General features: G+C 43.2%; 1 protein-coding gene across 1 annotated transcript in view; it reads right to left on the reverse strand.

Moving 5' to 3' along the window:
• The window catches only part of tmem163a (transmembrane protein 163a), a 231,348-nt gene that overhangs the window by 95,917 nt on the left and 108,829 nt on the right, over positions 1-26,602 (reverse strand). Inside the window, exons 4-5 of the mRNA XM_072259697.1 lie at positions 15,410-15,453; positions 13,223-13,314 (exon numbers count right to left, since the gene is read on the reverse strand). Coding sequence (XP_072115798.1) covers positions 13,223-13,314; positions 15,410-15,453 — 136 coding nt within the window. The remainder of the gene's footprint in view (positions 1-13,222; positions 13,315-15,409; positions 15,454-26,602) is intronic.

Genomic DNA, 26,602 nt, shown 5'->3' on the forward strand with positions numbered 1-26,602 from the left:
GAGGAGTTGATCGATAGGAGCTACCGGCAGGTGGTCACCCCAGGGCCACAGGAGACAGACAGTGGGTGACTGTCAGGAAAGAGAAGGGAGGGCGTCAGGTAGTGGAGAGCACCCCTGTGGCCATCCCCCTTAGCAATAAGAGCTCCATTTTGAGTGCTGTTGGGAAGATAACATACCTGGGGGAAGCAACTGCAGCCATGACTCTGGAACTGAGTCCGACCCTGTGACTCTGGAACTGAGTCCGACCCTGTGGCTCAGAAGGGGAGGGAATTGAAGAGAAGAGCAGCAGTAATAGGAGACTCTATAGTCAGGGGGACAGATAGGTGATTCTGTGGATGCAAAAAGGAAATATGGATGGTAGTTTGCCTCCTAGGTGCCAGAGTTCATGATGTTTCTGAGCCCGTCCACAATATTCTGAAACGGGAGGGTGAGCAGCCAGAGGTCGTGGTACATATTGGTACCAATGACATAGGTAGAAAAAGGAAAGAGGTCCTGAAAAAGAGCTAGGAAGGAAGCTGAGAAGCAGGACCTCAAGGATAGTAATCTTGGGATTGCAGCCTGCGCCAAGTGACAGTGAGTATAGGAATAGAATAAGGTGGAGGATAAATGCGTGGCTGAGGGATTGGAGCTGGGGGCAGGGATTCAGATTTATAACATATAACCATATAACAATTACAGCATGGAAACAGGCAATCTCGGCCCTTCTAGCCTGTGCAAAACTCTTATTCTCACCTAGTCCCATTGACCTGCACTCGGCCCATAACCCTCCATTTCTTTCCTGTCCATATATCTATCCAATTTAACTTTAAACGACAACATCGAACCTGCCTCAACCACTTCTGCTGGAAGCTCATTCCACACAGCTACCACTCTCTGAGTAAAGAAGTTCCCCCTCATGTTACCCCTAAACTTTTGCCCTTTAACTCTCAACTCATGTCCTCTTGTTTGAATCTCCCCCTTTCTTAATGGAAAAAACCTATCCACGTCAACCCTATTAATCCCTCTCATAAATTTAAATACCTCTATCAAGTCCCCCCTCAACATTCTACGCTCCAAAGAATAAATATATAACTTGTTCAACCTTTCTCTGTAACTTAGGAGATGAAACCCAGGCAACATTTTAGTAAACCTCCTCTGTATTCTCTCAATTTTGTTGACATCTTTCCTATAATTCGGTATAATACCTGGTTTTCCGGTACAGACCTGGGTCGCCAAACTTGAATGCCACAGACCTAGCCTTCAGTAGACGACGTACACCTACGGCTTTTGGTTTGGGGATGTACAGTAAGTCTTTGTAGGCACATACTCATCCACACAGGTTTTAATGAAGTCAGTAACAACTGCAGTATACATCCAGATTCGAAGATGAATCCCTGAATACAATGCAGTCCTCTGATTCAAACCAGTCTTGTAGGTGCTCCTGTGCTTTCCTTGTCCAAACCTTCTTGGTCCTCACTATTGGTGCTGCAGTCTTCAGTCTCTGCCTATACCCAAGGAGTAGAAGTACAGCCAGGTGATCAGACTTCCTGAAGTGAGGGCGTGGAACAGCACGGTAGGCATTCTTGATGGTGGTGTAGCAATGGTCCAGTGTGTTGTTTCCTCCGGTATTGCAAGTGATCTGTCGATGGTAATTGTTCAGTGATTTTTCTCAGACTGGCCTGGTTAAAATCTCCCAAAATGATGGTGAAGGCAATAGGATGCGTTGTTTCGTGCATGTCGATCCCATTGCTCAGATCATCTGTAGCCTGATTGACATTGGCCTGAGGTGGAATGTAAACTGCTACCAAAATGACCCTGGAGAAGTCCTGTGGTAGGTGAAAAGGACAGCACTTAACCGTTAGATATTGCAGGTCTGGTGAGCAGAATTGGGACAGCACTGATATATTTGTGCACCAAGAGGAGTTGATCATGAGGCATACTCCTCCACCTTTACTTTTGAGAGACTCTATAGATCGATCCTGACGGTGTATGGTAAACCTGTTGATCTGAATCGCTTCATCCGGTACAGAAGGAGTTAACCAGGATTCCATGAAACAGAGGACACATGTGATCCAAATGTCCTTCTGATTCAGCACCCTAGCTCTAAGATCATCAACCCAACCTTTTGATTCCTGACTTTGCCTGCGGTCTTACTAACATCTGTCTTCACAACCTTTCCACTAACTGTTCTGGCACACTGGTTCCCATCCCCCTACAACTCTAGTTTAAACCCCACCATGCAGTATTAGTAAACCTTTCCTCTCTGGTATTAGTCCCCCAGCAGTTCAGGTGCAAACCGTCTCTGCTGTACAGGCAACACACACAAAATACTGGAGGAACTCAGCAGGCCAGGCAGCACCTATGGAAAAGAGTACAGTTGACGTTTTGGGCCAAGACCCTTCAGCAGGATGGGTGCCACCTTCCCTGGATGAAAGCTCAATAATCCAAAAATCTGAAACTCTCCCTCCGACACCAAATCCTTGGACATGTGTTGAGCTGTATAATCTTCCTAGTTCTGGCTTCACCAGCCTGTGGCATGGATAGCAATTCTGAGATTTAGTGTTGCCACCAAATTACTCCAGCAAGTACTGACACATGATTTTAAATGAATCACTTTCAGAAGTCTCTGCTTATTCTGTGTCTTTGCCTCTGATCCAAGCAGCTGAGAAATGCTATCATTTTCTCAAATCTTTTTGGTAAGTTGGTTCACTGTCCCTCTTTGAATTTTACCTCTTATGTTACTTCCATTAACAAAACTGCATGTGTAGATATCAATTCATGTCGAATGGCTTATTATACAGCTCATCATATCTATCATAAAATCCTGTGCTGACCAACTGGATACCTTCAACCTCTCGCTCTGGCAATGTGGGGTACCCACTTGCTTAAAGCAGGCTTCAATCATATCAGTGCCCCAGAAGACCTTGGTAACCTGTCTAAATGACTATCGCCCAGTGGCACTTACATCTACAGTGAAGAAGTGTTTCCAGAGGCTGGTGTTGAAGCATATCAGCTCCTGACTGAGTGGCAACTTGGACCCACTCCAATTTGCCTACTAAAGCAACAGGTAAGATAGACTGCCAAATGACACTTAAAGGATTGACGGTGGATATGCAATGGCAAGCATTTAAAGATTGCATGGATGAACTACAACAATTGTTCATCCCAGTTTGGCAAAAGAATAAATCAGGGAAGGTAGTGCACCCATGGCTGACAAGAGAAATTAGGGATAGTATCAATTCCAAAGAAGAGGCATACAAATTAGCCAGAAAAAGTGGCTCACCTGAGGACTGGGAGAAATTCAGAGTTCAGCAGAGGAGGACAAAGGGCTTAATTAGGAAGGGGAAAAAAGATTATGAGAGAAAACTGGCAGGGAACATAAAAACTGACTGTAAAAGCTTTTATAGATATGTAAAAAGGAAAAGACTGGTAAAGACAAATGTAGGTCCCCTACAGACAGAAACAGGTGAATTGATTATGGGGAGCAAGGACATGGCAGACCAATTGAATAATTACTTTGGTTCTGTCTTCACTAAGGAGGACATAAATAATCTTCCAGAAATAGTAGGGGACAGAGGGTCCAGTGAGATGGAGGAACTGAGCGAAATACATGTTAGTAGGGAAGTGGTGTTAGGTAAATTGAAGGGATTGAAGGCAGATAAATCCCTAGGGCCAGATGGTCTGCATCCCAGAGTGCTTAAGGAAGTAGCCCAAGAAATAGTGGATGCATTAGTGATAATTTTTCAAAACTCATTAGATTCTGGACTAGTTCCTGAGGATTGGAGGGTGGCTAATGTAACCCCACTTTTTAAAAAAGGAGGGAGAGAGAAACCGGGGAATTATAGACCGGTAAGCCTAACGTCGGTGGTGGGGAAACTACTGGAGTCAGTTATCAAAGATGTAATAACAGCACATTTGGAAAGCGGTGAAATCATCGGACAAAGTCAGCATGGATTTGTGAAAGGAAAATCATGCCTGACGAATCTCATAGAATTTTTTGAAGATGTAACTAGTAGAGTGGATAGGGGAGAGTCAGTGGATGTGGTATATTTGGATTTTCAAAAGGCTTTTGACAAGGTCCCACACAGGAGATTAGTGTGCAAACTTAAAGCACACGGTATTGGGGGTAAGGTATTGATGTGGATAGAGAATTGGTTAGCAGACAGGAAGCAAAGAGTGGGAATAAACGGGACCTTTTCAGAATGGCAGGCGGTGACTAGTGGGGTACCGCAAGGCTCAGTGCTGGGACCCCAGTTGTTTACAATATATATTAATGACTTGGATGAGGGAATTAAATGCAGCATCTCCAAGTTTGCAGATGACACGAAGCTGGGTGGCAGTGTTAGCTGTGAGGAGGATGCTAAGAGGATGCAGAGTGACTTGGAAAGGTTGGGTGAGTGGGCAAATTCATGGCAGATGCAATTTAATGTGGATAAATGTGAAGTTATCCACTTTGGTGGCAAAAATAGGAAAACAGATTATTATCTGAATGGTGGCCGATTAGGAAAAGGGGAGGTGCAACGAGACCTGGGTGTCATTATACACCAGTCATTGAAAGTGGGCATGCAGGTACAGCAGGCGGTGAAAAAGGCAAATGGTATGCTGGCACTTATAGCGAGAGGATTCGAGTACAGGAGCAGGGAGGTACTACTGCAGTTGTACAAGGCCTTGGTGAGACCACACCTGGAGTATTGTGTGCAGTTTTGGTCCCCTAATCTGAGGAAAGACATCCTTGCCATAGAGGGAGTACAAAGAAGGTTCACCAGATTGATTCCTGGGATGGCAGGACTTTCATATGAAGAAAGACTGGATGAACTGGGCTTGTACTCGTTGGAATTTAGAAGATTGAGGGGGGATCTGATTGAAACGTATAAAATCCTAAAGGGATTGGACAGGCTAGATGCAGGAAGATTGTTCCCGATGTTGGGGAAGTCCAGAATGAGGGGTCACAGTTTGAGGATAAAGGGGAAGCCTTTTAGGACTGAGATTAGGAAAAACTTCTTCACACAGAGTGTGGTGAATCTGTGGAATTCTCTGCCACAGGAAACAGTTGAGGCCAGTTCATTGGCTATATTTAAGAGGGAGTTAGATGTGGCCCTAATGGCTACGGGGATCAGGGGGTATGGAGGGAAGGCTGGGGCAGGGTTCTGAGTTAGATGATCAGCCATGATCATAATAAATGGCGGTGCAGGCTCGAAGGGCCGAATGGCCTACTCCTGCACCTATTTTCTATGTTTCTATGTCTACAGCAGATGCTATCTCGTTGGCTCTTCACACAACCCTGGAACATCTGGACAGCAAAGATGCATACTGTACATCAGGATGCTCTTTATCAATTACAGCTCAGCATTTAATACCATCACCCCCTCAAAACTAATCAGTAAACTGCAAGACCTGGGCCTCAATACCCCCTCATGCAATTGGATTTTGGACTTCCTCACTTGCAGACCCCAGTCAATTCAGATTAGCAAAAACATCTCCTCCACAATCTCCATCAGCACAGGAACACCACGGGCTGTGTGTGCTTAGTCCCCTGCTCTACTCACTTTACACCTACTGTATGACTGTGTGGCTACGTACAGCTTCAACACCATATACAAGTTTGCTGATGACATCACTGTTGTGGGCCATATCAAAGGCGGTGATGAATCAGCACACAGAAAGAAGATTGAAAATTTGGCTGAGGGGTGTAATAACAACAACCTCTCACTCAATGTCAATAAGACCAGGGAACTGATTGTAGACTTCAGGAGAGGGAAACCAGAGGATTCGGCAAGACATCAAAAACCCTGGCAAACTTCTACAGATGTGTGGTGGGAAGTGTGCTGACTGGCTGCATCACAGCCTGGACAGGGAACACCAACGTCTTTGAGCAGAAAACCTATAAAAGGTAGTGAATTCAGCCCGGTATATCACAGGTAAAGTCTTTCCAACCATTATGCACATCTACACGAAACGCTGTTGTAGAAAAGCAGCAACCATCATCAAAGATCCCCACCACCCAGGCCATGCTCTTTTCTCACTGCTGCCGTCAGGTGTGTCAAGATTCAGACCACCAGGTTCAAGACCAGTTAATATCCTTCAACCATCAGGCTCTTGAACAAAAGCAGATAGCCACACTCATTTAAGGACTCTTCTATCTTGCCATTTCATACTCATTTTTTTACTGTTATTTATTTATATTTGTGCAGTTTGTTGTGCATTGATCCTGTTTACAGTTACTGTTCCATAGATTTGCTAAGTACACCTCCAGAAAAAGAATCTCAGGGTTGTATGATGTGACCTGTATGCACTCTGTTAATAAATTTTACTTTGAACTTTGGCAATCCAGCTCCTGCTTATATTTGTCTCTAGAGTTTTCCAGTGAAATCAGTTTGCAAGTGCCAAGACTCCTTGATCTCCAGGGTCCTTCAATTATCCTGCTTATAATAACAAAGACATAGCCTAAATCCCCCAGAATGCAAAGGGCTGTGCTGAATATTACAAAGCACAGCACCAATAATGTGGGACTGTAACTCAGGATAGTAATGCTGTAGTTGTTTCTCCAAGCCGTGCTCACTCTGAGCATAACATTCCTACCCGGTAAACAAGTTCATGAGATAGTCTTTAACTTTCTGGTTCTAGGTAGAATCAGAATTTTGTTATGCGATGCAAAAAAAAGACTGATTTTACTTCCTGTAAATAAGATCAGTTAAGCAATTTGGGTGGGGTATCCTATCCTACAAGAGACTTTCTGGGGTAGAATAGCTCCAAGACATAAGAGCAATGGCACTGAATGGAAAAAAGAGAAATTTGCATCAATATTTATTGCCGTGTCACAATATAATGTACTAGAGCCTCAATGCTTCAGTCACCATCATTAAACACAGAAGCTGCAAATAATTTAGTTCATAGGAATAATCTTAGTGAACAACAGCAACAATAAGAAATAATTTACATATCCCAACAGTACTGAACAGTGGTTGAGGCATTCATGCATTTAATTTAACGTATAAATTATATGTCCTTGTCAAGAAAAGCAAAGCCAAACTGAAAATAGTCACGTCAGGACAGGATTTTTCAAATTAGTAAACTCTGATTACACATCACATACTGACTGATAAAAATAAATTCTATAATTAATAATCAAAAGTATTCCATATGGACAAATTGTCCATATTTACGCAAACACGAGGAAATCTGCAGATGCTGGAATTTCAAGCAACACAAATAAAAGTTGCTGGTGAACGCAGCAGGCCAGGCAGCATCTCTAGGAAGAGGTACAGTCGAGGTTTCGGGCCGAGACCCTTTGTCAGGACTAAATGAAAGAAGAGCTAGTAAGAGATTTGAAAGTAGGAGGGGGTGGGGGAAATCTGAAATGATAGGAGATGACAAGAAGTGGAGGGATGGAGCCAAGAGCTGGACAGTTGATTGGCAAAATCAACTGGCATTCATAGCAAGAGGATTCGAGTACAGGAACAGGGAGGTACTACTGCAGTTGTACAAGGCCTTGGTGAGACCATACCTGGAGTACTGTGTGCAGTTTTGGTCCCCTAATCTGAGGAAAGATATTCTTGCCATAGAGGGAGTATAAAGAAGGTTCACCAGATTGATTCCTGGGATGGCAGGACTTTCATATGAGGAAAGACTGAATCGACTAGGCTTATACTCATTGGAATTTAGAAGATTGAGGGGGGATCTTATTGAAACGTATAAAATCCTAAAGGGATTGGACAGGCTAGATGCAGGAAGATTGTTCCCGATGTTGGGGAAGTCCAGAACGAGGGGTCACAGTTTGAGGATAAAGGTGAAGCCTTTTAGGACCGAGATTAGGAAAAACTTCTTCACACAGAGAGTGGTGAATCTGTGGAATTCTCTGCCACAGGAAACAGTTGAGGCCAGTTCATTGGCTATATTTAAGAGGGAGTTAGATATAGCCCTTGTGGCTAAAGGGATCAGGGGGTATGGAGGGAAGGCTGGTACAGGGTTCTTAGTTGGATGATCAGCCATGATGACAGTGAATGGCAGTGCTGGCTCGAAGGGCCGAGTGGCCTACTCCTGCACCTATTGTCTATCAATTGCTATGCATGAAAATCCCAGAAGATCAGAAGTTTCTGAAAGACTCAAACCACCCCCTCTGGCACCACTAATCATTCCATGATCAACGTCACCTGGATCACGTCTTCCCCATTGTGATGTTCAGTTTGAAAAGCAACTGAACATCTTGACCATGTCTCATGCTTTCATAATTGAGTTGCTGCCACATGATTGGCTGATTGAGATATTTGCATTAACAAGCAGATGCACAGGTGTACCTAACAAAGTAGCCACTGCGCGAATATGCCAATGAGAACTTCCTGTTCGCAGCAACACACTCAAAATGCTGATGCAACTCGGCAGGTCAGACAGCATCAATGGAGGGAACAAACAGCTCGTGTTTCAGGCTGGGACCCAAGTCATAGTCATAGTCATTGTCATACTTTATTAATCCCGGGGGAAATTGGTTTTCGTTACAGTTGCTCCATAAATAATAAAAAGAATTGGGAAGCATTTCTGGTGTAGGCTTGGAATTTGGACTGTTCCACATAGCCAATGAGAAGGTGGGGACTGTGCGAGTGCAAATGGCTACAACTTTGTTTGGAAAAAGTAGTACGAATGAAAGAGAAATTGTCGATGGTAAATACTAGTTCTGCCATTCAGAGGCGGGAATGGTGAAGGTGGATTGGTTATCTTAGTTGTTGAGAACGAAGCAGAAAACCTTACGGTCTTCCTGATGGGCAATGCAAGTGTATTGAACTGGACGTCCATGGTGATCTGGGCCAGGGAACTGAAAGTTGTTGATGTGAAGGAAAGCTTGTGAAGCGTCACAGATATGGGTAAAAAGGGACTGAACCAAGAGGGTCAAAATGACGTTGGGATATATGGGCAGAAGTTTATTGGGGCATCAGCAGGCTGAAATAAAGAGCTTACTGGGACAGTCAGATTCTTGGATCTTGGATAGGAGGTAGAAATGGGCAGTACAGGGTGGGGGAATTATGAAATTGGAGGCTGTAGATGGGATATCTCCAGAGGTGATGAGGTCAGTAATGGTGCAGGGGACAATGACCTGATGCTTCTCAGCGGGGTTGCGGTTAAAGGAGAAAAAGGGTAATATTGAACACAAGAGCATAAGACATAGGAGCAGAATTAGGCCTTTCAACCCATCAGGTCTGCTCCGCTATTCCATCATGGCCGATCCCGGTTCCCACTCAACCCCATATACCTGCCTTCTGCCAGAAAACACTACAGCATGGTACAGACCCTTATACCCCACTCTAACATCAATCTAACCCTTCCCTCTTACATACTGTAGTGCTATGTGTTTCTATCACCCTGCTTATCTAAGAGTTTCTTAACTGTCCCTAATGGATCTGCCTCTACCTCCACACCTGCCAGGGTGTTCCTTGCACTCACTACTCTATGTAAAAAAACTTGCCTCTGACACCCCTCTTATACCTTCCTCCAAATTCCTTAAAATTATTCCCCTTCATGTTAGCCATTTCAGCCCTGGGAAGAAGCCTCTGGCTATCCACTCAATCTATGCCTCTTATCATCTTGTAAGTAAGATGAGGTATGTGAGAGCTCCCGCCAGGCCTCAGCAAGATAGAGATCAGTCCACCCGACTACAACAGCATTACCTTTGTCAGCAGGTCTGATGACAAGGTTGGAAATGGTGTGGAGAGAGTGGCAGGCAGAGCATTCAAAGGGGTTGATGCTGGAATAGGAGAGAGGAGTCAGACAACTGATATCCTGCCAGCAGTTAGAGATGAAAAGATCCAGAGGGGGTTGTCCAACTGGTGGAGGGTTGAAGACACAAGAAGGGGTCATGGGGGGAGGGAGGAGGAAATCCTTGCCAAAGAAGTAAGCCCAGAGGCAGAGACCATCAGCATCACGGATTTCAGTGAGATGTAGATGCAGGGGTACAAAAGTAAGGCCCTTGCTGATGGCCGAACATCTGCTTCAGAAAGGGGAAGTTCAGATGGAATGGTAAAGAGATAGCAAGGATTGGAGTTCGTGTCAAGGGAAGGTGGAGGGTTGAAAGGTTCAGAGGGAGAGGAGGGTTGGAATATCCAGATAAAGTGGCATAGGAGAAAGAACTTACTCTCTGCTTTTGTCCTGACTCTTAATGTTGAAGACCTGTGCGATGGTGGGACCTTGGAAAGCACAAAACCTCTGCCATTGAAAGTAGAACAAACTCCACCCAGGAAAAAGCTTTCAAAACAAAGCTTACAGTTGTCTGGATCATGTCCTAAGCCTTAACCAGCTTTCAAACCTGTCAAACACAATTTCTTACCAACATCTGACCTGGCAAAGGTCCAGTGGAAGGACATCCCAGGTTAGGAAGTTGAGTTACGACACAGCTATCAGCAGGTTTTAGGTCATTTGCTTTTTCCTGGAACTGGACTAAAAATTTAATTGTGTTTGCTGAGGCTTATTTTTCAACATCAGTTATTATTGTAAGAATATTACTTGCATGCAGAGAGCGACATAATTGTGATACCACCGGGGTTGGAACAAGCCGCTCAAAAACATGATCATATACTTCAGGTCATAACTCACCTCTGCACTACTAAAATTATTTTCCTACAGGAGTGTTTCATTTAACATTTCAATATTACTCTGAAACATTGCTCAGGAAATTAAGCTTTGGACATTACTGTCAAAGCAAGCCCTCTTTTGCAGAACTATTTAACCCAACACTGCGAAGCCAACTTTGATGTAACTTGATCAACTTATGTTTATGCCTCATCACTCAACCGTGTTAATCCTGAGCTTCACAATTTCCTGATGACCTCACAACTAATGACAAGCTCTTTTCCCAACCCTTGCCAAAGGACTCTTGGCCAACATTCCTTCAGCTTTGCACATCCTCCTCCACTCCAAAACAATGAAGAAACCCTGCCCTCTCCCCTCCATGACGTCTGGACCCAGGCAAAACACAGGTAAATAAAAGCGGGGGAAGGAATAAAAAGGGAGGGATTCTTCTGGGATCTGGCATGGAGTTAATGAGCCAAATAATCTCTTTCTGTGATATTATAATGATAAACCTTTGGTATTATAATAAGCCTTTGGTCTCCATGTAGACTTGCTTGCCCCATCACCCAATTTGTGGTAGATCTGACTTCAGTCTCACTGGCCACCTTAGAACCCACAACACAGGAAAGGAAGTAAATCATTCCTGATCCCAAGGAACTGCCAAAGAAGAAACCACTGAATTCTGCAGGAGCAGCTCTGTGAAAAAAACAGTCTTTGGTTCATCATGCAACACTTTACTTATTTGCATCATTGAAATGTTAACCCTTTAAAAGAGACATGAAACCTTCAAAATAAGTCCTTGAACAATAAATTATGAGCAATGGCAAATACAATGATATAGTCTTTATTCTGTCAATAATTCTGAGTGAGTATTTTGCATCAGGCTTCACTGTGGAAGACACTAGCAGGGTGCCAGATGTTGAAGGGTGCGAGAGAAGAGAAGTGAGTGTTGTTACTATTAGAAGGAGAAGGTGCTCAAAAAGCTGGAAGACCTAAGGGTGTATAAGTCACCCGGACCAGATGAACCGCACCTTAGGGTTCTGAAAGAGGTAGCGGGGACCTTAGTAATGATCCTACAAAAATCAATGGACTCTGGCATGGTGCCAGAGGACTGGAAAATTGCAAATGTCACTCCATTCTTTAAGAAAGGAGGAAGGCAGCAAAAAGGAAATTATAGGCCAGTTAGCCTGACTTCAGTGGTTGGGAAGTCAACTGTTAAGGATGAGAGGTTGTGGAGTACTTGGTGACACAGGACAAGATATAACAAAGTCAGCATGGTTTCCTTCAAGGAAAATTCTGCCTGAGGAATCTGTTGGAATTCTTTGAGGAGATTACAGGTAGGATTGATAAAGGGGATGTAGTGGATGTTGTATATTTGGACTTTCAGAAAGCCTTTTTCAAGGTGCCACACATGAGGATGCTTACCAAGTTAAAAGCCCATCGTACTACAGAAAAGTCACTGACATGGTTAGAGCATTGGCTGATTGGTTGGAGGCAGCAAATGGGGATAAAAGGTTCCTCTTCTGGTTGGCTGCCAGTGACTTGTGGTGTTCCGCAGGGGTTGGTGTTGGGACCACTTCTTTTTAGGCTATATATAAATGATTTAGATGATGGGATAGATGGCTTTGTTGCCAAATTTGCAGGTGATATGAAGATTGGTGGAGGCGCAGGTAGAATTGAGGAAATAGGTAGGATGTAGATGGACTTAGACAGATTAGCAGAATGGGCAAGAAAGTGGCAAATGAAATCCAATATTGGAATATGCATGTTCATGCACTTTGGTAATAGAAACAAGTGTGCAAACTATTTCCTAAATGCAAAGAAAATCCAAAAATCTGAGATGCAAAGGAACTTGATCCTTGTGCAGAACACCCTGAAGGTTAACTTGCAGGTAGAGTCAGTGGTGAGGAAGGCAAATGCCATGTTAGCATTCATTTCAAGAGGTCTAGAATACAAGAGCAAGGATGTGATTCTGAGGCTTTATAAGGCACTGGTGAGGCCCCACCTTGTATTGTGAACAGTTTTGAGCTCCTCATCTAAGGAAAGATGTACCGGCATTGGATAGGGTCCAGAGGAGGTTCACAAGGATGATTCCAGTAATGAAAGGGTTATCATACGAGGAATGTTTGATGGCTCTGGGTCTGTACTTGCTGGAATTTAGAAGGATGAGGGGAATCTCATTGAAGCCTTTCAAATGTTGAAAGGCTTGGACAGAGTGGATGTGGAAAGAATGTTTCCCATGGTGGGGGAGCCGAGGACAAGAGAGCACAGCCTCAGTATAGAGGGGTGTCCAGTTAAAACACAGATGCTGAGAAATTTCTTTAGCCAGAGGGTGGTGAATTTGTGGAATTTATTAACAAAGGCAGCAGTGGAGGCTGGGTGCTGGGTGTATTTAAGGCAGAAATTGATAGGTTGTTGATTGAACACAGCATCAAATATTACCGGGATTAGGCTGGGGAGTGGGGCTAAGGAGAGAAAAAAAGGTCAGCCATGACTGAATGCTGGAACAGCCTCAATGGGCCAAATGGCCTAATTTTGCTCCTATGTCTTATTGACTAACAACCATCAAGAAATTGGCACTTTAGTGACCTGTACTGCTGATTCAGGCACCACTCCATTTTATGAACTCAATGTAAACTATTAAAATCTGCATTGCAGATTGATTTTAAAATAACACAGCGAGACTTACATGTTCTCTCGATAGGCAGAATGCACAGCTGCTGCGTTGCTGTAACGCCACAGTACGATTGCAGAAGATAACACATCCAACGCGGCATCAAACTAGAACAGACAGACATGTTCTTCAAAACACAGATTATCACACAGATGTGTGTTTATATTATTTAAGCATCAAAGGGAAAAACATTGATTTCACTGGAATCTTAGATGACTTGAATTGCACAAGTGTTATTCCAGATGGTAGTTTATCATCTTGCGGTGTGTACTTTGGTGATGATTGATGTCTGATAAAATTACAAAGGTCCAAAATTCCAAATATAATGAGAAACATTTTATATGACATATCATTAGTGTTCCTGTTGCAAAATGAAGTTACCAGCAAAATTTTATTTCCTGAAAATCAAAATCATAGTTTTTGTACCTTAGGGCCAGTGAAATTTAATTTTCACCCAAACATCCCAAAGACCCACTCATACAGATCACATTTCCTGATAAAATCTTCTTAAAGTAACAACTTAATTCAAAAGCTGTGTTGATAAGATTTGTGTTAGGATGCATGTTAGAAATTTAAGTTAAGAATGATTACACCAGGAAATGCCTTATCAGATTACAGTCGGAAATACACTTCCCTATTGCTCAGCTGACGTACTTTTCCCTTACAGGGATCTGACAATTTATCTTAGTTTCATCAATATTCATTGGAGATCTGATAGAGGTTTACAAGATTATGAGAGGCATAGAAAGAATAGACAGGGAGTATCTGTTTCCCAGGGTTGAAATCTCTAGAAACAGAGAGCATGTATTGAAGATGAGAGGGGATAGGTTCAAAGGGGATGTGAGGGGCAAGTATTTTTATTCGGAATGGTGGATGTCTGGAATGCACAGCCTGGTATGATGGCAGAGCCAAGTACATTAGAGGCTTTTAAAACTCACTATTTCTGCTTTGTTCTTGCCCCACTGAACTCATATCTGCACACTTCAACTTGGTTTTACCCCCCTGGTTCAGTCCCTTCCTACCTACATCTATGGCACTTCATACATTCTTGATCTTTTCAATGATTTCAAGGTCCCTGGTCCCAAGCATCTTATTTTCACCATGGATGTCCAGTCCCCACCTCCTTCACTATTCCCCATTCCCTTTTCCCTCTCTCACCTCATCTCCTTATCCGCCCATCACCTCCCTCTGGTGCTCCTCCCCCTTTTCCTTCTTCCATGGCCTTCTGTCCTCTCCTATCAGATTCCCCCTTCTCCAGCCCTCTATCTCTTTCACCAATCAACTTTCAACCTCTTTTCTTCATCCCACCCCCTTCCCAGTTTCACCACCATTCCACCATGGCTGATCCTGGATTCCACTCAACCCCTCACACCTGCCCTCTCGCCATCACCTTTGATGCCCTGACCAATCAAGAAACCGCCAACTTCCACCTTAAATATACCCTGGACGTGGCCTCTGTGAAAGAGCATTTCACAGATTCACCTTTCTCTGGCAAAACTCTTCCTTACCTCTGTTCTAAAAGGTCACCCCTCAATTTTAAGGCTGTGCCCCCTAACTCTGGATACGCCCACCATAGGAGACATCCTCTCCACATCCATCTTATTTAGTTCTTTCAGCATTCATTGGCAGAGTCAACAGTGGATGCTCTCAGAAAAATCTAAATTGTTCTGCATATCTTGGTGTGTGTGTTTTAACAATTTTTGTTAAGTTTGTATCTGCAAATGTGGAACTAGAAAGAAGTAACAATAATAAATACATAAATAATATTCTAAATCTAAAGTCGTATCACTATACTCAACTTTAAAAATTTTGAATTTGCTCAAAATATATTTCTATCTGTTGTGATTAACTTTGGGCTTGAATCAAGAACTGTTAAATGTTATAAAAATTAAATCCAAAAAGAAACAAACAGGTATACAAATTCGGCCTTAGTCATCTGACTGAAACACACAATGTAGAGTCATAGAAAAGTACAGCACAGAGTCAGGCCCTTCAGTTGTCTGGAGGCCATGCCAAATCACTTCAGCTGCCTAGTCCCCTCGGCCTGCCTTTCAGTGATGTATTGTGCTTCTAAATTCAATGCCACTGAAGTTGATGTAACCAGCATCCAGGGGGAAACCATAATGCATCGTGTTTTGCCAATCCTGAATAATCTGGTGAAGTGGATATCATTTCTGAGACTGTGTACACAATATTACTTACTGCAAATCCGAAGGATGACGCACTGTGCCTCATGACAGAAACAGCTGCAAGAGAACAGAGTAGAGACGATCAGTAATTCACCAGAAAATTAATGTAAGTGATTGATAGATTCCTCAAAAAAGCTTCGGGTGAAATGTCTGCATTACTTGCTTATGAGTAAGTGTTCTTTCTTTTCCATGAATTCGATTGGCTGAATGATGCATTCAGACTAAAATACCTTTTGTTACTGTACCCAGTCCCTAATGTTAAGGTGCATATATAGCCATCCATTATATTCCTCAGGACAGTTCTATATACTGTAATACTAATAAGTCCATCTAATCCAGGCAACCAACGACAAATTCTGCTCTCATGTCTATGTTTCATATGGAAATTATAATAAAATTCATGTAAAGTGGATTCTGGTTAATTGGGACAAATCGGGACCAGTATATTTTGGCCCAGAAATTAAACAGTTGCCCCAATTAGTCTTCTTCATGGAAATATTTCAAAAGGTATACAAAAAAAGACAAACCACCATTTAACTGAGTAACAAATTATGTATCTCAATGAAATACAGAACAAATTAGAACACTATCAAAATTACTATGGTAATATAAATAGAGAAATAGAGTACTCACAAACAGAGAAAGCTTGTAGGCAGTGTGAGAGGAAGGATAGGCAGGTGGTACAGCAGGGATGCACTCAGACTGATGTTTTGAAATGTGTCTATTTTAACGCAAGAAGCATCTTGAACAAAGTGGATCAGCTTAGGGCGTGGATCAGTACTTGGAGCTATGATGTTGTGGCCATTACAAAGACTCGGATGGCTCAGGGGCAGGAATGGTTACTTAGAGAGCCAGGCATTAGATGTTTCAGAAAGGACAGGGAGGGAGGCAAAAGAGGTGGGGGCGTGGCACTGTTGATCAGAGATAGTGTCACGGCTGCAGAAAAGGAGGATGTCATGAAGGGATTGCCTACTGAGTCTGGGTGGAAGTTAGGTACAGGAAGGGGTCAATAACTCTACTGGGTGTTTTTTTATAGACAATAGTAACAGGGACTCCTCCGTGGATTGTCACCTTGTCGTGGTGGAGAAGCTTGTGTGGTCCTGTGATCCCAAGAGCGATGCTGTCTGGAGCTATGCTCCTGGTAGGGTCACCCATGGCGGTAAGGTCAAGGGTGAGGTCCCTGACAAAGAACAATCCAACCAAGATCTCAACAGTGGAACAGGCAGACAAAGTTACTTCAAACTCAAAGGCTGTGAAGGCAGATGAAGGCTGCAACAAATCCAATCATCATCATGGTTTCCATGCCATTGAAATCAGTTGGTTGATTTGTGAAGTATCGTGTGCTTCTTGGAGTGCAACATCAAGTACACGTTAAACAAATACATACACAGGCGTCTTCACTTTGTGGGCCATTTCTTCAGAACGAAGACCATCAACCTCGACCTCGAGGGATAGCCCTGACGAGTAACAGGGACATTGAGGAGCAGATAGGGAGACAGATTCTGGAAAGATGCAATAATAACAGGGTTGTCGTGCTGGGAAATTTTAATTTCCCAAATATTGATTGGCATCTCCCTAGAGTGAGGGGTTTAGATGGGGTGGTGTTTGTTAGGTGTGTTCAGGAAGGTTTCTTGACACAATATGTAGATAAGCCTACAAGAGGAGAGGCTGTGCTTGATCTGGTATTGGGAAACGAACCTGGGCAGGTGTCAGGTCTGTCAGTGGGAGAGCATTTTGGTGATAGTGATCACAATTCTATCTCCTTTACCATAGCATTGGAGAGGGATAGGAACAGACAAATTAGGAAAGCGATTAATTGGAGTAAGGGGAAATATGAAGTTATCAGGCAGGAACTTGGAAACATAAATTGGGAACAGATGTTCTCAGGGAAATGTACAGCAGAAATGTGGCAAATGTTCAGGGGATATTTGCGTGGCGTTCTGCATAGGTACGTTCCAATGAGACAGGGAAAGGATGGTAGGGTACAGGAACCATGGTGTTGAAAATTTAGTCAAGAAGAAAAGAAAAGCTTACGAAAGGTTCAAAAAACTATGTAGTGATGGAGATCTAGAAAATTATAAGGTTAACAGGAAGGAACTTAAGAATGAAATTAGGAGAGCCAGAGGGGCCATGAGAAGTTCAATGTTTCTATGTTCTAGAAGGCATTGGCAAGCAAAATTAAGGAAAACCCCAAGGTATTCTACAAGTATGTGAAGAGCAAGAGGATAAGACGTGAGAGAATAGGACCAATCAAGTGTGACAGTGGAAAAGTGTGTTTGGAACCGGAGGAGATGGCAGAGATACTTAATGAATACCTTGCTTCAGTATTCACTATGGAAAAGGATCTTGGCGATTGTAGGGATGATTTACAGCAGACTGAAAAGCTTGAGCATGTAGATATTAAGAAAGAGGATGTGCTGGAGCTTTTGGAAGGCATCAAACTGGATAAGTCACTGATACTGGACGAGATATACCCCAGGCTATTGTGGGAGGCGAGGGAGGAGATAGGAATAGTCAGCATGGCTTTGTCAAAGGCAGGTTGTGCCTTACGAGCTTGACTGAATTTTTTGAGGATGTGACTAAACATATCGATGAAGGTAAAGCAGTAGATGTAGTGTATATGGATTTCAGCAAGACATTTGATAAGGTACCCCATGCGAGGCTTATTGAGAAAGTAAGGAGGCATGGGATCCAAGGGGACCTTGCTCTGTGGTTCCAGAATTGGCTTGCCTATAGAAGGCAAAGAGTGGTTGCAGATAGGTCATATTCTGCATGGAGTTCGGTGACCAGTGGTGTGCCTCAGGGATCTGTTCTGGGAAACCTTCTCTTTGTGATTAACCAATAGCCCAAATAACCGGAATCCAATGTATTTGAATAATGGATAATGTGATCAAAATAACAACTGATTGTCCAAAAGGAAAATAAAAAAAAGTTTTGATAGCAGGTGATATTAACCAAAATATTTCAAATTTGAATCTGATATATTTCAAAGCAATTGTAGATACGTTTTTGAACAAAGAATTTGATAAAATATGTTAAAAAACCTATGTGGATGTATTTCGACCCTGACTCTAGACAGATGATGTTACTAATTTTTCATAAATAATATCATAAACATTACTCACTTATTGTTCTTCATGCTTAGCATGAATGATGAGCTGTGTTAGCAACCCCCTACTCCCTCTGTTAGAGTGTTACTTTATACATTTTCAGCTAATTATGTAACAAACACAAATTCTAAACAGAACCCCTCACCATATGTTTAAGTTTCATTGCATGTTACAAATTTTCTGGTGAAATTGGCTGGATAGGGAATTGAAAAAGACAGTTGGTGTGCTTGCCTTCAGAAGCTGAGAAGAGTTAGGAAGGTGGCATCTGTACAGAACTGTGGTTTGAAAGCTGTTTGAATTTGTGAGTAGTTCCGCTCACCACAATGAATCTCAACAGAACTGTGGATAGACTCCAGATCTGATCACCACAGTACATCTGTACAGAACTGTGGATAGAGTGCTGTTATGAATTTGGCAACAGTTCTGATCACCATAGTACATCTTTTACAGAACTGTGGATAGAGTGCTGTATGAATTTAGCAACAGTTCTGATCACCACAGTACATCTGTATGGAACCGTGGTGCGACTGTAGTTGGAGTGTTGTGAACAGTTCTAATCACATCATAGCTGTACAAATCTGTGGTTCGACTGTAGGTGGAGTGTTGTGAACAGTTCCAATCACATTGCATCTGTACAGAACCGTGGTGAGACTGTAGGTGGAGTATTGTGAACAGTTCTAATCACATCGTATCTGTACAGAACCATGGTGAGACTGAGGGGGAAAGATGCTTCAGTGGTTCGCTTTTCCACACAGTGGGTGGTGCCCATCTGGAACAATGCCAGATTAGGAGGCCAGGCAGCATCTATGGAAAAAAGTACAGTCGACATTTCAGGCTGAGACCCTTTGGCAGGACTGGAGAAAAAAATATGAGGAGTAGATTTAAGAGTTGAGGCGAGGGGAGAGAGATGTACAAGGTGATAGGTGAAAATGGGAGGCAGGGAGGGATGACATAAGGAGCTGGGAAGATGATTGGTGAAAGAGATACAGGGCTGGAAAAGGGAGAGTCTGATTGAAGAGACAGAAGGCCATGGAAGAAGGAAAAGGGGGAGGAGCACCAGAGAGTGTGGACAAGGAGATGAAGTGAGAGAGGAAAAAGGGTATGGGGAATGGTGAAGGAGGGTGGGGAGGCAGTACCAGAAGTTTGAGAAATCAATGTTCATGCCACCAGGTTGGAGACTACCCAGATGGAGCAAAGGTGTTTCTCCTCCAACCTGAGTGTGGCCTCATCACAACAGTAGAGAAGGGATAGGTTGACATACCTGAATGGAAATGAAAGTGGAATTAAAACAGGTGTCCACTGGAAGATCTCACTTCTTCTGGCAGGAGGAGCGTAGGTGCTCAGTGAAGCAGTCTCCCAATCTACGTTGAGTCTCACCGATATACAGGAGGCCACACCGGGAGCACTGGACACAGTATATGACCCCAACAGACTCACAGGTGAAATACCACCTCACCTGGAAGGACTGGTCGAGGCCCTGAATGTTAGTGAGGGAGGAGGTACAGTATTGTTCCGCTGGCCAGGATAAGTGCCAGAAGTGAGATCAGTGGGGAGAGAGACAAATGGACAACGGAATTGCATAGGGAGCAATCCCTGCAGACAGCAGAAAGTTGGTAGGGGGGTGCAGGATGTCGTTGGTGGTTGGATCCTGTTGGAAATTCTGGAGAATTATCTGCTGGACACGGAGGCTGGAGGGGTGGTAGGTGAGGATGGACAGAACCCTATCTCTGGTAGGGTGGCGGGAGGATGGGGTAAGAGCAGATATGCATGAAATGGGAGGTATAGTTGAGGGCAGTATTACTGGTGGAGGAAGGGAGGCCCCTTTCTTTGAAAGAGGAGGACACATCTCCTTCATTCTGGTATGAAAAGCCTCATCCTGAGAGTAGATGTGGCAGAAATGGAGGAATTGAGAGAAGGGAATGGTGTTTTTACAAGTAAAAGGGTGGGACAAGGTATAGTCCAGGTAGTTGTGAGAGACTATGGGTTTGGAATAAACATCAGTAGATAAACTGTCTCCAGAGATAGAGACAGAGAGATCAGGAAAGGGGAGGGAGGTGTTGGAAGTAGACCAAGTAAATTTGAGGGTAGGGCGGAAGTTGGAGACAAAGTTGATGAAGACAATGAGTTCAGCACGGGTGCAGGAAGCAGCACCAATGCAATTGTCGATGTAGTGTAGGAAAAGTATGGGACAGACACCAGAGTAGGCTTGGAGCATAGACTGCTTCATGACAAAAAGGTATGCATAGCTGGGACCCATGCAAGTGCCCGTGGCTACACCTTTTGTTTGAAGGAAGTGGGAGGAGCCAAAGGAGAAATTATTAAGAGTGAGGACAAGTTCCGCGAGACAGAGGAGAGTGGTGGTGAAGTTGGCTCTGGTAAAGCCAGACCAATCTCTGGATTGCCACCTGTACCATACAGCAGTGAGGGTAAGAATAAAATGATTTGGCAGATGAATGTGTGGCTGATGAAATGGTGCAGGAGACAAGGGTTCAGATTATGGATCATTGGGATCTCTTCTGGGGAAGGTATGATCTGTGCAAAAGTAACTGGTTACACCTGAACCAAAGAGGGTCAAATATCCTTGCAAGAAGGTTGGCTAGATTTCTTCAGGTAGGTTTAAACTAATTTGGCAGTGGGATGGGAACCAGAGAGATACTGCTGAAGATGAGGCAGCTGGTTTACAAACAGAGGAAATGTACAGTGAGACGCCTAGCAAGGAGACGTTGTTTACCGGGCAAAATTGCTGTCAACGGGATGAATTGCAATGTAAAAGGTGGACAAAATCGAAAAGGCTGATTACAGGACTGAACGTGTTATATTTGAATGTGTGCAATATAAACGATAAGTGAACTTCTAGCACAGTTATAGATTGGCATGTATGATGGTGTAGACTTCACTGAATCATGGATGAAAGGCGATTTTAGCTGGGAGATTATTGTCCAAGAATACATATTGTATTGAAAGGACAGGCAGGAGGCAGAGGGGGTGGTGTTGCTCTGTTGATAAAAAATGAAATTAAATCATTAGAAAGAGGTTATATAGGGTCAGAAGATGTTGAATCATTGTGGATAGAGCTAAGGAACTGTAAAGGTATAAAGACCCTGATGGGAATTGCACACAGACCCCAAAACAGTAATAAGGATGTGGGCTACAAATTACAATGGGAGATAGAAAATGCTGCCAAAAGGACAATGTTACAATAGTCATGGGGGATTTCTATATGCAGGGAGATTGGGAAAATCAGGTTGGTGCTGGTTTCCAAGAGGGGAATTTCTAGGATACCTACAAGATGGCTTTTTAGAGCAGCTCATGGTGAGCCCTCTAGCGGATCAGCAATTCTGGAGTGGGTGATGTGCAATGAACGGGAATTGATTAGAGAGCTTAAGATAAAAGAATCATCCGGGAGAGTGATGATAATATGATCAAATTCACTTGAATTCTGAAAAGGAGAAGCTGAAGTCAGATGCATCAGTATTAAAGTAGAGTAAAAGGAATTACAAAGACATGAGAGAGGAATAATCCTAATCCTTACCCTCTGTACCATTATAGATACTGTTGTGGGGGTGACCTCCAGGGAAATGCCATGGAGAACAGGTCACTGGAACTGAGCATGGGTCCGTGGTGCAGAAAAGGGAAAAAGGGAGAATAGAGGAGGGGTAGTGATAGAAGGGGGGTTCAGTAGCCAGGGAAACAGACAGAGATTCTGTGGATGTGAATGGGACACGCAGATGGTACGTTGCCTCCCAGGTGCCAGGGTCAGGGACATACTGGACTGTGTCCACAGCATCTTGGCGAAGGAGGAGAGCAGCCAGATACCTTGGTACATATTGGTACCAATAACGTAGGGAGAAAAATCAAAGCGGTCCTGAAAAGAGAATTTAGAAAGGTAGGTAGAAAGCTGAGAAACAGGACCTCCAGGGTAGTCATTTCTAGATTAATACCGGTGCCATGTGCCATTGAGGGTAGAAACAGGATAATTTGACAGATTAATGTGTGGCTGAAAAGCTGGTGCAGGGAACATGGCTTCAGATTCTTGGATCATTGGGATCTCTTCTGAGGAGGAATGACCTGTACAAAGGGATGGGTTGCACCTGGAGCCGAGGGGAACCAATATTATCGCGGGCAGATTTGTTAGAGCTGTCGGGGAGTGTTCAAACTAATTTGCCAAGGGGATGGGAACCAGAGAGAAGGGATTCAGGATTGAAAGGATGGTTAAAAATGCAAAGATAGCGTGCAGTCAGACTGTCAAGAAGAGCAGGCAGATGATAGGAGAAAATTGCAGCCAGCAGGGTGAGTATCAGTGCGTTGGGGATGAAAAATCAAAAAGGGTAGCAAATGCAGCACTCAAGGCATTATATCTCAATGCACAGAGTATAAGAAATAAGGTGGTTAATCTTGTTGCACTTTTACAGATGGTCAGGTATGATGTTGTGGCCATCACTGAATCATGGCAGAAGAATGGTCCAAGGTTACACTTTGTGTTGGAGGGATAGGAAGGTAGGCAGAGGGGTTGCCGTGGCTCTGCTGGTATAGAATTGCATCAAATCAGGAGAAAGATGCGACATAGGATCCAAAGATGTTAAATCCTTGTGGGTTGAGTTGATAAACTCTAAGGGTAAAAGGACCTTGATAGCAATTCTATACTGGCTCCAAACAGTAGTTGGAATGTGGACCACAGATTACAAAGTGAAATAGAAAAGGCTTGTCAATAGGGCAATGTTATGATAGTCATGGGAGATTTTAACATGCTGGTAGACTGGGAAAATCAGGTTGGAAATGGATCTCAAGAGAGTGAATTTGTTGAATGCCTCTGAGATGGCTTTTTAAACAATTTGTTCAGCCTACTAGAAGTTCAGCTACACTGGATTGGGTGTTATGTAATGAACCAGAGACAGTTAGGGAGCTGAAGGTAAAGGAACACTAGGAGGCAGTAATCACAATGCGACTGAGTTCAACTTGAAATTTGATGGGGAGAGAGTAAAGTCTGATGTAGCAGCATTTCAGTGGAGTAAAGGAAATTACAGTGGTATGAGAGATGGGAGCTGACCAATGTAAGTTGAAAGGAGATGCTGGCAGGGATGAGAGGAGAGCAGCAAAGGCTTAAGTTTCTTGGAAAAATGAGGAAAGATAGATGTGTTTCAAAAACAAAGAAATACTCTTTTGTTCTGATCCTTTGTCTTATGACACCTCCATGCAATATGTGAGAGCCTCGCTTAAAGTAAAAATTTAACAAAGATATGCATCTCCGAGCTCTGTCTTTTACTTTCAATTAGTTTTATTTTTTGGAGTTACAATACATTGCAGCAGTTAAATGAGATTGGCGTGGACAGGCATGTCAGCATGGAAGAGGTGGTAAGGAATGGCATGTTTCTGCATTCTCTGATTCACACCAGAAGCTGATACAGTATGCTTCTGGTGGTATCTATCTTAAATTTATTACAAAAATCAGCAATGGCCTATAAAAGACAACTGTTTTCATCACAGTTACTTTAGCCCCTGTATGTGAATAAACTGCTACTGTTGCTAGCTTTCCTTATTTTGAGCTCTACGTTTAACTTGAGTATAAATGATAAAAATGGAGTTCAAAAATCTGTGATTAATGACTGAATCACAGAACCAGAAGCTTCTGACTGGAGGTGGTCATGTGGCTCACTATGTTCTGATTAAAAGTAGAGCCCCCACCCCCCCAGAAGTTTTCATGTTTTATTGTTTTAGAAGGAGTGAGTGCCATTGCTATTACAAAGGAAAAAGTGCTAGACAAACTCAAAGGTCTTAAGGTGGATAAGTCACCTGGACCAGATGGACTACATCTCAGAGTCCTGAGAGAGGTTGCTTATGAAATAATGGATGCATTGGTCATGATCTTTCAAGAATCGCTTGATTCTGGCATGGTCTCAGAGGACTGGAAGATTGCAAATGTCACTCCGCTCTTTAAGAAGGGAGGAAGACGAAAGAAGGAAATTATAGCCCAGTTAGCCTAACCTCAGTGGTTGGGAAAGTGTTGGAGTCTATTTTTAAAGATGAGGTTTTGGGGTACTTGGAGACTAATGATAAAATAAGTCAAAATCAGCATGGTTTCTATAAAGGGAAATCTTTCCTGACAAATCTGTTGGAATTCTTTGAAGAAGTATTAAGCAGGGTGAACAAAGGACAAGTAGTAGATGTTACTTACTTAGATCTTCAGAAGGCATTTGATAAGGTGCCTCAGGTGTGGCTACCTAACAAGACAAAATCCTATGGTGTTACAGGAAAGATACTGGCATGGATAGAGGAATAGCTGACAGGCAGGATGCACCGAGTGGGAATAAAGGGGGCCTTTTTTGGTTGGAGGCCAATAACTAGTGGTGCTCCTCAGGGGCCAATATTGGGACTGCTTTTCACGTTGTTTGTCAATGGCTTAGATAGTGGTATTGATGGTTTGTGGCAAAGTTTGCGGATGATACAAAGATAGGTGGAGAGGTGGGTAGTGCTGAGGAAGCCATGAGATTGCAGCAGGACATTGACAAATCAGAAGAATGGGCAAAAAAATAGTGGCAGATGAAATACAGTGTTGGAAAATATACGATGATGCATCTTGGTAAAAGGAACAAAAGTGCAGACTGTTATCTAAATGGGGAGAAAATTCAAGCATCAGAGGTGCAAAGGGCCTCTCTCACTAGTCCCCTTCTTGTCTGGTCATTCAGGTTTTGAGGACAGCCTGTTCTAGACTGATTGACAGCTGTGCCATTTCTTGATGATTCACTTAACTATACTCCAAGGGACGGTCAGTGACTTGGAAATTTTCTTCTATCTGTCTCCCGACTTGTGTTTTTCAATAACCTTTTTGAGGAGTTGCCTTGAGTGTTCTTTTGTCTTTTGGTGTAGTTTTTGCCAGGATACTGACTCATCAACAGTTGGCCCTTCCAGCTACAGGTGTGTTTTTACTACAATCAATTGAAACACCTTGACTGCACATGGTGATTTCCATTTAACTAATTATGTGACTTCTAAAACTATTTGGCTGTACCAGTGATGATTTGGTGTGTCATATTAAAGGGGGTGAGTACTCATGCAATCAATTATTTTTTGTTTTATACTTGCAGTTAGTTTAGATCACTTTGTGGAGGTCTGTTTTCACTTTGACTTTAAAGTCTTTTTTCTGTTGATCAGTATCAAAAAAGACCAAGTTAAATCCACTGTGATTCAATGTTGTAAAACAATAATACATGAAAGCTTCCAGGGCAGGGCAGGGCAAGGGCAAGGGCAGGGCAGGGCAAGGGCAGGGCAAGGGCAGGGCAGGACAGAGGGGGGGGATGAATACTTTTTATAGGCACTGTAGATTGTATCTGCATGGATCTCCTCTGGGTACTCGTGTTCTCCCCACACCCCAAAGACATGCTGGTGAGGTTATAGCCCACACAATAGGCACTACCATTTCATACAGTTTCATGGTAAAAGAATCAAAGGGAAGTCAACAGGTGTGGGAGAGAGATTCAGTTGTAAGGCTGCAGGTAAATACGAGAGGGGAACAGAACGAAGAGGATTGTTCTGGTGCTATTAGCAAGGACCTGACAAGTCAAATAGGTCATTCTGTAAATCAGTAAGTCCCATTCCAATGTCCAAGTCCATACAGTACTGTGCTACAGTCTTAGGCAATATACATAGCTCGGGTGCCAAAGACTTTAAACAGTACTGTAGTAATTTTCTGCATTACACTGTACTACCGCCACAAAAAAAATCATGACATATTGAGTGATGATAAACCTGTTTCTGATATGGGTCTCTATTGTGGACTGAGAGTGGGAAGGGGGCAGGGAAAGGGAATCGTGATTGGAAAAAGGGGAAGGGAGAGGGGAGAGAGCAGAAAGCACCAGAGGGACATTCTGTAATCGAACAGAAAACATAGAAATTTACAGCACATTACAGGCCCTTTGGCCCACAATGTTGTGCTGACCATGTAACCTACTCTAGAAGCTGCCCAGAATTTTCCTACCGAATAGCCCTCTATTTTTCTAAACTCCACGTACCTATCTAAGAGGCTCTTAAAAGACCCTATTCTATCCGCTTCTACCACTGCTGCCAGCAGTGGATTCCACATCCTCACCACTCTCTACGTG

Source organism: Mobula birostris, chromosome 6 (assembly GCF_030028105.1).
Source record: "Mobula birostris isolate sMobBir1 chromosome 6, sMobBir1.hap1, whole genome shotgun sequence".
NCBI lineage: Eukaryota > Metazoa > Chordata > Chondrichthyes > Myliobatiformes > Myliobatidae > Mobula > Mobula birostris.